This window comes from Hipposideros armiger, unplaced genomic scaffold, assembly GCF_001890085.2.
Source record: "Hipposideros armiger isolate ML-2016 unplaced genomic scaffold, ASM189008v1 scaffold_40, whole genome shotgun sequence".
In the NCBI taxonomy this organism is placed as follows: domain Eukaryota; kingdom Metazoa; phylum Chordata; class Mammalia; order Chiroptera; family Hipposideridae; genus Hipposideros; species Hipposideros armiger.
The window spans coordinates 3673650-3686140 of NW_017731390.1; the positions used below are offsets into that span (position 1 = coordinate 3673650).

General features: G+C 56.5%; 1 protein-coding gene across 16 annotated transcripts in view; it reads right to left on the reverse strand.

Moving 5' to 3' along the window:
* The window catches only part of SRCIN1 (SRC kinase signaling inhibitor 1), a 69862-nt gene that overhangs the window by 21801 nt on the left and 35570 nt on the right, over nt 1–12491 (reverse strand). For 13 of the 16 annotated variants that reach the window (XM_019638745.1, XM_019638746.1, XM_019638752.1 and 10 more), the window contains 9 exons: nt 11866–11889; nt 8029–8224; nt 7233–7431; nt 6678–6771; nt 5314–6164; nt 4128–4220; nt 3833–3876; nt 3344–3531; nt 2038–2213 (listed from right to left, as the gene is read on the reverse strand). In XM_019638745.1, coding sequence (XP_019494290.1) covers nt 2038–2213; nt 3344–3531; nt 3833–3876; nt 4128–4220; nt 5314–6164; nt 6678–6771; nt 7233–7431; nt 8029–8224; nt 11866–11889 — 1865 coding nt within the window. The remainder of the gene's footprint in view (nt 1–2037; nt 2214–3343; nt 3532–3832; nt 3877–4127; nt 4221–5313; nt 6165–6677; nt 6772–7232; nt 7432–8028; nt 8225–11865; nt 11890–12491) is intronic. The other 3 variants (XM_019638749.1, XM_019638736.1, XM_019638740.1) reach the window with 1 other exon arrangement.

Below are 12491 nucleotides of genomic sequence, written 5' to 3' on the forward strand. Positions count from 1 at the left end.
CCCCCCTAGTTAAAAAATTAGGAATTTCAAGAGAACAATAGCAGAGCATTATAAACCAAGCACGGACCCTTACGAGCATGGGGTCCCATGTGACTGCATAGGTCACATGCCTACAAAGCTGGCCTTGGGTTAGGCCAAATTAGGCTCCAGAGGCCAAAAGGACTCAGTCAACCAGCAGAGGCTGCAATGTCTACACAGAGCTCAAGTGTTTGGCTAGGATAGGTGAGTGAGCCAAACTGATTAAAGCACAGTATTGGCCTTAACTTCCGGCAAGATGTCAGGGCAAGAGGAAGGGGCAGAGTGAAGCTGAGCAAGAGCAAATGTACAGGGGCTGCAGCCAGAACAGGGGTAAGGAGGGGCCTGCTGGTTCATCTAATGCCCAGGGAGGATATGGGGGCTCGGCAGAGAGGGCCCTCAAGGCCAAGCTGAAGCTACGGCAGGGCTGGTGTGGAACACACCCCACCCCAAAAAGGCAGAAGCCCCCTTCAAAGTGGATAGATAATCCCGCCAGAAGCAATCGATCAGACCCTAAACTCTCTCAAGTGAGCAGTCTCATAGAAGGGCAGGAAGTCGGGAGTCTGTGTGTTCCTGGAGAACCAAGGTCCCCAGGAAGCTGAGGACCAGACACTCATGTGACAGGAGCATAAATCCGTCCTTTTATTTTTTTCGGCCTCTGTGCTTTTATATTTCCTTTCATTTTCCTTTAATGTCTCAATAAATTTCCTTTTGAAAATTCCAACCCAGCTCCTTTGTGCTAAGCGAAAAGGGGCAAGGGGAGGACAGGAAAGTCAGGTAGTAGAATTCCTTGGATGACGGGGCATGGCAGTTGCCAGTCTACCTGGAGATCTGACTAGAGTTGTCACTAAGCTTTTACACCTGGAGTGATGGGTGGCTGCCACCAGCTTATTTCCAAGTGGGATGACCCCGTATTTCATCTCAGCCTCACGGGGTCATGGGGATCTTTGCTGTGTGTCTCACTGAAATGCATGGTTGCCATCAAGCTGCATGGGCCCAAGCCCTTCTCAAGGAGCCCTTTGCAAGAGGTACAACCAAATGACTTGGTGGGGAAGATGGCTCCTGTGAGCAGCCTCTCCTGACTCCCTGAGTCAATGACCAATTGAACCCAACCCCTCTCTGGAAAGAACTGCAAAAATCTTAATACTGGGCACAGAGGAGGAGGCCACAGTGCGGAGAAGGGCAGAAACTGTCCTTATCACATAGACTCTCAGGGCTAGAGCTGGTTCTCAGGTCCCCTTTGTGTCCTGTGCCACTAGGAGAGAGGCCAGAGGAAGGAGCAGGGTCTCTGTCTCAGACCCCAATGACTGATAAGAGAAGACTGCAGTGAGGTAGGGGTGCTCACTCAGTGGATGGACAGAGAAAGGCAGCTTCTTCCTTCAACAGTGCCAGACAATCGAATGCTGGCCAGACAGCCATTTGCTAAATTTGGATCAGAGGGCCATCTTCTGTTAACCCTTCCATGTCTAAGCATTTGGAGGTGGGGTGTTCTCTATTCCTCATTCCTTCTGAAAACGCTAGATCTGCACTAGAATTGGAGGAGGGTTTTTCCTTGGCTATACCTGGTCTCAGACATCAGGGAACTGTGGCCGGTCAGCACCAAGCTGACCAAGCTGGCAACACCTGAATACTCCACCTGAATATTCTACCTGACGGTCAGTTTACACAGGTCACAGGCCAGAATGAAAGCAGACAGAGGGCAGAGTGAAATCAGGCAGCTGACCATATGAGAGTAAGGCTTCAGGCCATGGGGAAGCCAGACTGTGGACCATTAGGAAGCAAGACCATAGCAAAAGAAGGCATCAAGCCAGAAACAAAGAAATCAGGAATTGTGCCAGATGGTCAAAGGTTTGTGGGTCACAGAGAAATCAGGCCACGCAGGAGAAGGCAATCAGGCTTCAGAAGAGACCAACGTCACCTGTGATTCAGAAGGAAGAAGAGGTGCGCCTCCCAGTGAAACCAGGTTGCAGGCCACCCAGGCCGCACCCCTAGCCCTCCCTCGGCAGCTGGGCCCAGCCTCACTTGAGTTGCTGGGTAATGAGCTCCTCGTCGTTGAGGTAGCGCAGCCGCTCCTCCTCCACCAGGGTGCGCTGTCGCTGCAGCGGGTCCTCATGCCGCCGTGCCGCCTCCGACACGCGCATGCTCAGCTCCGCTTCTGTGCCCTTCAGCAGCGCGCGCAAAGACTCCAGGTTCTGTAGCTGCGGGACGCAGATGGATAGATGGACAGGGGTGGGAGGGGGTGGAGGCAAGCAGCAGGGAAAGGGCCGGGAGGAGGCGGACAGAGGACAGCCCGATGCCGGGCGGGCTCCACAGCAGATGCGGCTGCTCGGTTGCGGCTGTGTGCAGCAGTGAAAGGGTGGGATGGTGGGGGGCAGAGGCCAAGAGCTAAATTCTGGAGAATAAAGGCAGGAGGAGAACGGTATGGGGATAGTGGAGGAAGGAGTGCTGAGTTGGACCATGCTGAAGGTGCGGCTGCATGACTATGAACAAGAGCAGCAGCGAAGGGCTGTGAGATGGGGGGGGGGGGGCGGAGAAGCTTACGTGCTGAAATACTGAGGAAGGAGAACGGGGTGGGAATATTTGGGGGGCAGGGAGTGATCCTATGTAGGGCCCTGCCGACCATGCGGCTACATTGGACTCAAGCACTGGGGTTTGATAGAGTTTCTGTGGCTGGGACGGGAAGACTAACTTAATGCTGCTCGAACCCAGTTCTAAGGCCGAGTTGGGGCAATGGTTGGGGGTAGGCGAGATCTTACCCGTTGCCCAGATGGCAACTCTCTGCCCCTCTACAGCCTGTCTCTGCTCATTATTCTCACCTGACGGGCCTGGAGAAGCACGCACAGCGATGCCAGGCTCCTGACTGGTAGGACCATCTGCCAGGTGGGGCAAGGCAGGGTAGCTGAGGGGAAGGGGGAGCTAAGGGGATCTGGGGGAAGGGCTCTAGCCCAAGGTAGGGGAGAGGGGAAAGGAATGCTGAGCTGGAAGGAACTGGGACCCCAGAGTACTGACCGGGGGAGGAGGTTCAGTGAGGTGGAATGAGGCTCCAGGAGAAGAGTGAGGATTCAGGGAAGGGGGAAGGAGGGCTTTGTGAAGAGGACACGGGGAAAGGTAGGAGTTTGGTGAGAGCTCAGAAATTCAGCGAAGGGGCAGAAGGACAGGAAAGGGGAGAAAGCGTTCGGAGACGGGCCCAGGAAGCAGCGGACTCGGATCAGCGATTAGGCAATGGGGCGGATCTTTTGGGAAGAGGCTTCGGGGCAAGTAGGTGGGTTCTGGTGGGGCGGGGCTTGAGGGGGCGGGGCACGGAAAGAGGCCCCAGAGCCGGCGGTACCTGGAGCTTCCGCAATTGCTGAAGCTGGCCTCGCAGGTCACTAGTGCTGTTCTGCAGGCCACGCAGGTGCAGCTGCATCTGCAAACGGCTGATGGCAGTGGACTGTCCCGCAGGGGTACTGCTGGCTGAGGGTGGAGGAGGGCCGGACACAGGGGTGGCCCCGCTGCTCCGGCCGCCTGACCCACAGACTGCAGAGGGACAGCGAGGATGGGAGAAGAACAACTCGTGAGCCTGGGAGAGGCTGGGGCAAGGTCCTCCCCACACAGCAGCCAGAGAGGCACGTGGCTCTCACTCCCTGCCCCAAATGATGGGGAGCCCTACTGTAGGGAGCAAAGTGACAGGACAAAGACATCTTGGGCTAAGGTGATATTACTCATCTATCCTTTAAAGCCTGGTGATATAGCTATTGTTTAATTCCCACTTTACTGATTAGGACTCTGAGGCTCCCAGGGGTTAAGGACCTGTAGGGAGGAGGGAAGGGTCACTCACGTGCTGAAGGAGTGGCTGCTCCATTGGAGCCTTCAATCTTCTCGCTGTGGCACAGGGGAAAGATGGCTATCAGAGGGTCCAGGCTGGCCCCAGACAGCCAAAGCTGGGTGAGACCTTACCATAATCTCCTCCAATCCCCTGATATCAGGATGGCATCCCAGAGAAGGGAAGGGCCTCCCCCAGAGTCACATGGTGAGACACTGGCAGAGCTGAGCCCAGGGCTTCTGCTGCCCACTTCCCTCTCATCTTGCCCCAACCACAGGCCCTGGCAGTGGTGTTGGGAGAAGTGCCTCACCTGGGGGTCTCAGGCTCCGAACCTCGTAGTAGGGCACTCTGCACCAGGCCTGTGAGGCTGGCAATCTGCTTCTCCATGGCCTCCATGCGCTCCCTGGGGAGGATGGCGGCTTTGAGCAACCCCTTCTCTGGGCATGGGGTCGCTCCTTCCCAGCCCCCCATTCCAAAGATTGGTAATTAGAGGAAATACCATTCCCTTCCCAGTCACCAGCACACAGACAATTCAAAGAGCTCCACCCCCTAAGGATCAAGTCCACAGGCCCCTCCACCCCACCCCACCCCCGTATAACACTGGTAAGTCCCTTCTCCATCTGACAGTCACCCCCTCCCTCTGCAGCCTCATCTCTCTTCACTAATGAGATGGGTCCCACTCTGGCCTCTGTGCCTCCACACTCTTTCCCCTTGCCTGGTATGCCCTCCTTCCTACGTCCTCTCTGAAGCCATCCCAGAGTCCCCAGCAGCCTTGAGGAATCCCTGTACACCCTCTGAAGGGAAGTATTTTTTTAATGTGTCTCCCCCACTAATTAGGGGAGGAACTGGGTTTGCCCAACTTGGCACTGGCACAAGTACCCAATGCACTTCCTGGCACACAGACCACAAGAGAGCTGTGTGAATGTAAATCACTTCTCACCTCTCAGCAGAGCTGCTTGAGAGCAGAGAGGGACAGGTTGGTGCCCTGGTTACCTCTTCCAGCCCTGCACCCTTAGGAGAGAGCTGAATGATTGGCAAGAGTTCTCCAGATAGGAGGCTACCGAACTGAATGTGCCTCTCTCCCCATCCCTTGTTCTTACCAGCACCCCCTCCCCAGTGGACTTCAGCTGCCCCTGTGCTGGACAGCTCTCATGGATGCAAATTCTGTGTCTCAGCGAGAAAGGCGCTGAAGAGTGCTGGTTCAGTTTCAATTTTAGTTAGGGAAATTGAGGTTCAGGGAATGGATGCAAATCCAGGTTTGCAGATTCCTTGTCTAGGGACCCCTCAGATATTGCAGACAGAAGGAAAATCACATGTCCGTCTCTCCAGTGCTTTCCCTGCCGCGTTCAAGATACTTTGGAGACCCCTCAAGACTACTCCAGGTCTACAAAGGACTCCTGGGTCTCAGAATCCAGGACACAATCCTACAACGGACTCTGCGATGCCGCCTCTCCACTCCATTCCCACGGCCCTGAGGCCTTGAGAGAGTTCCTCACCTGGTCTCCGTGTCCTTGGCTGGCACAGGCGGCCCGAATCCAACGAGCGGGCGCTCTCCAGGCCCTGGGAAGAGCTCGGAAGGCGGGGCTCCGGCCGTCGAGGAGCCACCAGCGCTTCGGGTCTTGCCTCCGGGGCTCTCTGCGAAGACGGACGAAGAGCCCGAGTCTTTGCGGAAGGACTGGCGCACCGGCGAGCCGCGGCTGGGTGGCCCTGAGTAGGGGCTGTGTGGCGGCGGGGGACCTCCGGGTGGTGCTGCCACGTCTGCCAGCTTCTGAGGCGACGAGGGCGGCAGGCGGAAGCCGTAGCTGTCGCCATAGAGCGGGCCGCCTCCCGCCGCCTTGTACAGGGAGTCCTCCAGGTCGGACTGCAGCGCGGCAGCCGAGTAAGTGCTGAGCGAGCGCACTGAGCCGCGCTTGTAGAGGCCTCCAGCACCCGGGTAGGCGAAAGGGTCGCCAGCGGCCGCCGCCAAACTCAGCCGGCCCTCATGGAGCAGCCCGTAGGGGTCCGCGTATAGGCCTTCGCCTTTCACCAGCACCATGCCGCCTGCCTTGCCCGCCAGGTCCTCGTCCGGCTTCACGTCGCGCCGCTCCAGGATGGCGCTGGGACTGGGGCTGACTCCCTGGGCGGCGGGGGCGCCTCCCAGCCGCTCCGCCGCATGGTGCACCGGACTGCCAGCGTAGGAGGGCGGACGCCCCCCGGCATAAGAGAGGCGCGAACGCGATGGCGAGCCGGAAGGCAGCCCAGACGGCAGCCCCGGTGGCGGTGAGCCCGACGCCAGGTGCGGCGCAGGTGACAGGTTATTGAGGCGCCGCGTGGGCGACGACTCCCGCGATGCATACACCATCTCTCTCTGTGTAGAAAACAGTCCGGGAACCCCACAAGGCTGGTTACAAAGGGGGTCCCTTGCCCCTTGCTTGAGGAGTTAGCATCCCCCCTCCCCCCGCTTATACTTAGGAAGTCCCTTCTGTTCTCTGCCTACCCTCGCTCCTGCTGCATTTGGGTCCCTCTCCCATCAGGGATCCCAGAATGGAGGAAGAAGTGACAGATGGAGAGGCACCAGAAGGGCAACCCGCAGCCCACCTATGGTGAGGGGTAGAGAAGCCAAAGGGGAAGGGAGTGGCTCCCGAGAGAAGCCGTCTAGAATAGCAGAGGCACGTTGGAGAAATCCTGAGCGGACTGGAAGGGCAAGTGGCAGGTAAGGGGGGAGGGACTCTTCCAAGACGCCACAATAAATGGAAGCCTCCTCTGCTGCAGCCTGTGTCCTCTTCTCCAAAGCTGTAGTCCCTGGTGACAACTGACTAGACTGTGCTCCCGGACCCCATCTGCCCAGCCTTCCCAATGCCCTGGGCATCCCCAGCCATACCCGGAGGTCCCCGTTGGTGAGGTGTGAGCCAGGGAAAGCGGCGTAGAGGGGCTCCTTCCTATAGATCTTGATAATACTGCGGTCCTGGATGTCCCTGGAGGGGCGTGGGGAGGTTCAGAGGGTCACCACCTCCCAGCCCTGTGTTGAGGATGGGCAGCCACTCCAGGCAGAGGGAAGAGGGGTGGCAAGAGGGGCCAGGGGCCCCAACCCCTTCCTAATTCTGCTCAGTGGATCTCGTGCCTCAGGGTGCCTGCCACCAACACACACACCCAGCAGCCTCCACCCCGTCCACTTCCTCGGCCTCATGCACCAGTTTCAGGTTAGCTCGACTCAAGGAGAACCAGCGGGGGCTGGGGGCGGGGGGGGGCAAGATTTAGAATGAAAGGGGTAGGGGCTGGGAAGAACGAGGAAGGGTACGAGGTGGTAGGGCTCTGGGAGGAGAGGGGGAAGAGCTGGGGTTGACTCCGGAGGGGGCTGAGGAATGGCCTGCGAAGTCGAGCCCCTCTAGGAGGAGGAGTAAGCGGAAGCCCACCCTTCCCCCGGGGCCACGCCCACCGGACGTCCTCCAGCTCGTAGAAGACGTTGCGAGCCTCGTCTTTGATGAGGATGGCGGTGTTGGGCGACTTAAGCATGCCCATGGTGAGCTTCTGCGGGAACATGTGCGCGATGAGTGCATGCAGCGTGTCCAGGCTGCTGACCTCGTGCGTGATGTGCACGCGCCGAGTCTCCTCCCCGAACTGCAGGAACAGCACCCCTGTGAAGGAGAGGCCACCCTCGCTGTCAGTGCCACCACCACCACCAGGCCGCCGTCCGGGAGAGCGAGGGGGGCCTTCAGGAGCCGCGCTGGTCCCACAGAGACAAGGTCTGAGGCCGGACGCTGCCCCAGAGTGCAGGTGCACCCAGGCACTCCTCATGCTGCTTGGCCTCTCAAGGCACCTCCTCAACCTCAGGCAGCTTGGAGTTGAGGGGTGGAATTGGGGGGTGGAACAAGTGGGACAGAAACTGAGGGGAAGAAGGGGGAGAAGGAAAGGGGGACTGTTGAAGAGGGGCAGAGAGAGGGCTAAGGGAGAGGGGAGGCTTGGAGAGAGAAGAGGATAGGTCAGGGGATGCGGAGGAAGAGAAAGGGTCGAGAGCAAAGATGGGAAGGGCTGGGAAGAGAAGCTGAGGAGGGAGAGGCCCTAAGGGGAGGAGACTGCTGGGGGGTGGGGAGATGGGGAAGGGAGGGAGAGGCTTGGTAGAAAGATGGTTGAAAAGAGCTGGAGTGGTAAAGGGGATGAAGAGAGTTCCAGGGCAAGCAGAGCAGAGGGAGGAGCCAGTGGCCAGGAGGAGGATGCACACGGGCAGGCAGTACCTGGCGAGCGCAGCTTGGTCTGGCTGGCAGAGCGGGAGAGGGGCAGGCTCTGGCGGAAGCGGTTCATCCTACTGAAGCCCAGAGGCAGCTCAGCTTCCGACATGGTCTCCAGCGACTCAGCTGAAGCGTAGGACAGCTTGGCCGCCTGGTCTGCCAGCCCGGGTTGGGCTCCCTGAGTGTGGCGTGAGCTGCGGGTCTGCAGGAGCAGGGCGGATGAGATGAATTGAGCATGAGCCCCTTTGCTCTGCCCGCTGCCCCCATCCAGGCCTGGGGAGCCCCCACCAGCCAGCGACACACACACAGGAGGGTCTCCTGGATTCCAGACAAGCTGGGTGGCTGCAGGAGAATTCCCAACCTCTTGGGGTCTTGGCCTCCCTAAGACACCCAGCAGGTAAGGAGTGGGTAAAGGACTCAGGCACTCTGGGAAGCCAGACAAGGAACCATCTGAGGGGGAGCTATGGGCAAGCCTGCTATTTTAAGCTTCCAAAGAACAACACAAATTTGTCACCAAGGTGAGCAGCAGAATTGTTGAGCAAATTGGGGCATTAGTTCCAGACATTAATTAAGCGGCGGGTTTGTGAACGATGAATTTATCCTTCATGGAGTTCAGAGGGTTGGGGTAGGGGGCGGAAAGCAGGGACCAGGGAGAAAGCAAAGAGAGCTGGAGCCCCAGGATCCCAGCTCTGGGGGTGGGGGGTGGGGTATGGACCCTCACAGAGCTGGGCACAATGTCCTTGACTTAGGGTGACTGGGAGAACCATCCCAAAGCCAGCTGGGCCCGTTTCAAACAGACTACCTGCCTAGTACATGCAGTGCACATGCTAAGCCTGGTGTGATCCACACACATATATGCCATAAATGACAGGCCTCAGCCCCTCCCTGCAAGGCACATGCTGCCACACAGCCAACCACTAGCCTCCTGGAAAGGCCTCCCCTGGAACCCAACACAACAGCCTCCTGCCCTGAAGCTACAACTGAAGGTGATATCTGGCTGGAGCTAGGGAAAGGTGTCACCCAGTGACCATTCCTTGCCCCAGGGACAGTTTGATTACTCTCTCCTTGGGGAAGGGTTCACCATGATTTCTATTGCACTTTAAGAGCCTACTTTTGGCTGACGGCTACAGCTGTCACTCAGGCCACAGCTTCCTGCCATCCTGCCCCAATCCCTCCCCTCAAACCTGGTTGTTGTCAGAAACTCATTTATTTAAAGGAGACCTATAATGAATCAGATCTACATCATTCCATATTATGTACATTATACACATATATGTATTACATATACATGTATTATCAAGAAAGAAATCACGTTACCCAATTGTATTTTTCTAGAAAATAAATTGCCTATTTTTAACAACAAATCACTCAAAACCATTAACATTGGTTATCTCAGGATTGAGACAGATTTTTAATTTTATGCATTTTTATGCTGGGTGAATTTTACACAACCAGAATATATCACTTTTATAATTTTTTTAAAACAGGAAAAGTACCTCTAAAAAGGAATCATTTATTCTCCTCCCCAGCCCTCTCCTTCCCCAAATCCTGATTAACCTCTAATTAATCTCCATCTTTGTATTAACTCAATTTAATGTTCCAATAGGATTAGCACTCTCAAAAAGAGAATATCTTTCTCTGATGGGCAATGTGCCCAGCCGTCCCCAAAGTGGCCTCAAGCGCTCAGGGATGTGGAAGGCCAGATTTGGGAACCTCAGGGGACATCCAACCTCAAGCACAATACCTTGACCAGTGGGTGGGCATGGGTCTGAGGAAGAGGGAGGCAGTGTAGCAACTGGGGGAACAGAGGGATGCCCGTGCCCAGACTTTGGACCCCCCCAGTTCAGATATAGGCTGACCACCAGTACCAGCCTGTACCCCTCTCTCTCACCTCAGCCCCAAGGCAGTGTGGGGAACCAGGTCTGGTCTGGTGGTCATGGGGTTGCCAGGCAACTGGAAGGTCAATGATTGACAAGCTGGTGTGGATGAGGGGCTACAGAGTTCAGGCAGAATGAGCAGCTAGCAGGGATGAAAAGAAGGGGGTGGCCACAGTGCATGGGGGCACAAGTGAGGTGCCAGTAAGAAGATGGAACAGGGGCCAGAATGTAGGGGGGCGGGGAGCCTAAGGACTGCTGACTGCTGAGAAGGTGGGACTCTACCCAGGGGACCCTGGGGAAAGAGATGTCCATGTTCCCTGCCCTGCCAGTTCCTGTCTCCATCCTGGCCCCAAGGGCACCTTTCTATTCTCACAGCCTTTGTAGAAAACCCTCCTGAGAAGAGAGAAAGCCTGTTAGCACTTCTCTCCATCCTTGGGCTGAGACAACAGGGCAGAGGAAAGTGAGACATCCAGAAGAACTTCCCTATTAGAAGGGAGACGGCAAGAGAGCAAAACAGTCATTCAAACAGGGCTCTCCAAAGATAGGAAAGGGGCTGCCACGGGAAGCAGTGAGCACCTGTCACTGGAGGTGCTCCTGGAGGAGCCATGACTCCTGGTCAAAGATCAGGCAGAGGACACCTTGAGTGGGGGCCATCAGACTAGGATCTGAGGTTCCCAGAAGCTGTCCACAGACGGGCAGAATCACTTGAGAGCTTTTAAAAACACATTGCAGGACCCCCCACTCACTGAATCAGAATCTCTAGGAGTTGGGGCCTGGGATTCAAGATTTTCGACAAGTTCCCAAGGTGACTCTGATTTGGTGATCATGTCAGTGTCCATGATTCTAACAGTGAATGAGGTAAGCTACCCTGCAAAGCTCCCTTTGGGCCAGGCACTGTGCTCGGCACATGCAGTATATCATTTCTGCTCTCTTTACAACAGCGCTGTGATGCAGTTATTGTTGCTCCATTTTACAGAGCAGAAACCAAGGCCCAAGGGATTGGGTAACTTGTCTCAAGTCACCTAGCTAGTTAGTAGCAGACTGGAAGTCACCATAGGTAGTCTGGCTCTTGGGCATTGAACCACTACACTCTACTGCCTCCTCCAAAAATGTTATGGCTGATGCCATGATACTATGATTCCATGATTTTCTGATTCCAGGACTTCTCTCTAGGAGAATGCATATAAACAAGACGTCTGGAGCGAGAGGACACTTGGGGAGTCTGGGATGGGTGCCTACCACCCTCTGTTATGATGCCTGGGCATTGAGGGGCTAGAGACTCCAGGACACCGGGACCAGTCTAACTTGGTTCAGCTCTGGGCCTGGGTGCCAGGGAAGATGGAGAGGGCGCCCAAGGGTGCTCCCCCCGGAGTCTGCAGGATGCCCTTGGAGGGGCAGACAGCTCTCCAGTTGCAGATAATCCAGACCCTCCAGGGGAGGCAGGAGGGCACCCATCCCTGAGCTTAGCCTGGGCAACAGGTGTGGGGTGCAGGGTTGTAAGTCTCCTGCCTGGCACTGACCAGCTCCCCATAGTGGAAAGTAAGAAAGGGATGAGGGGCCCGTCATAGTCACAGGGCCTCTCTAGAAGATGAAATCTGAATTCAGAAAACAGCACCCTCAACAAGATCATGGGGTCCAGGCCCCTGCCTGAGGCAGCGGTCTCTCCAGGCTGGGGAGAAATCAGGCAGCCTCTCTCATTCAAAAATGCCCCTCACGGCCTGGGAAGCCTGAGGATGTCCAGCTCAGATCCCCAGCAGAGGTGGCCCAAGCTCCCACACTGGGTCCACAAGCCCCTGGCAGGCGAACCCAGACTCTCAAAGCAGCAGCCACAGCCTGCAGCCCCAAGGCCCTCCGCCCACACCAGAAGGTCCCATACAGACGCACATCCCTGTGCAAAGCATGTGCAGGGAGGGGCAGGGCGGGAGAGCACATGCAGTTGTCACGGAAGCAGAAGCCACGCACTGACCTTGAAACTCCAGTAGTTTGGCTGCTGATGGAAATAAGAGAAGAGATGGTTATGAGGGGCTGGGTGGGGAGAGTAGGGGCAGGGGAGGGTTGGAGACCCTTGAAGCTCAGCACTCAGCCCTGGGACACGGGCCCTCCACCCTCCCAAGAGCAATAAGGATGCTACGCCTGGTACATCCCATTCACTACTGAGACCCAGGATGGCCCTGAGCAGGCTCCAGGCTTGTTGGTGGGGGCAGGGGAGAGCCATTCCAGATGTTCACAAGCCACACGCTCTAGTAACTGTCCTCAGTTACAGGTGGGGAAAGGTGCAGATGACTGTGATATAGAGAACCCACAAGATAATGACAGATGAATCAGGGCTGCAGAGTCAGAGAAATGGCATCTGGTTGCGACAGGCCAGGAGAAACTTCCCAGAAGAGGTGGCATTTGAGCTAGGTCTTGAAAATGGAGCAGCTCAGGTTGGGTAAAGGCATGCTGAGTAGAGGGGACAGGGTGGGCAAGTGCCCTGGGGCAGCCAAGTGGAGAGTGTGTTGAGCGAATAGTCAATTGTCCAGTTTGGCTGGGATGCAGGGCCTGGGAATGTAGAAGATTAGGCTGTAAAGAGGGAGCTGGGGCCAGATAACT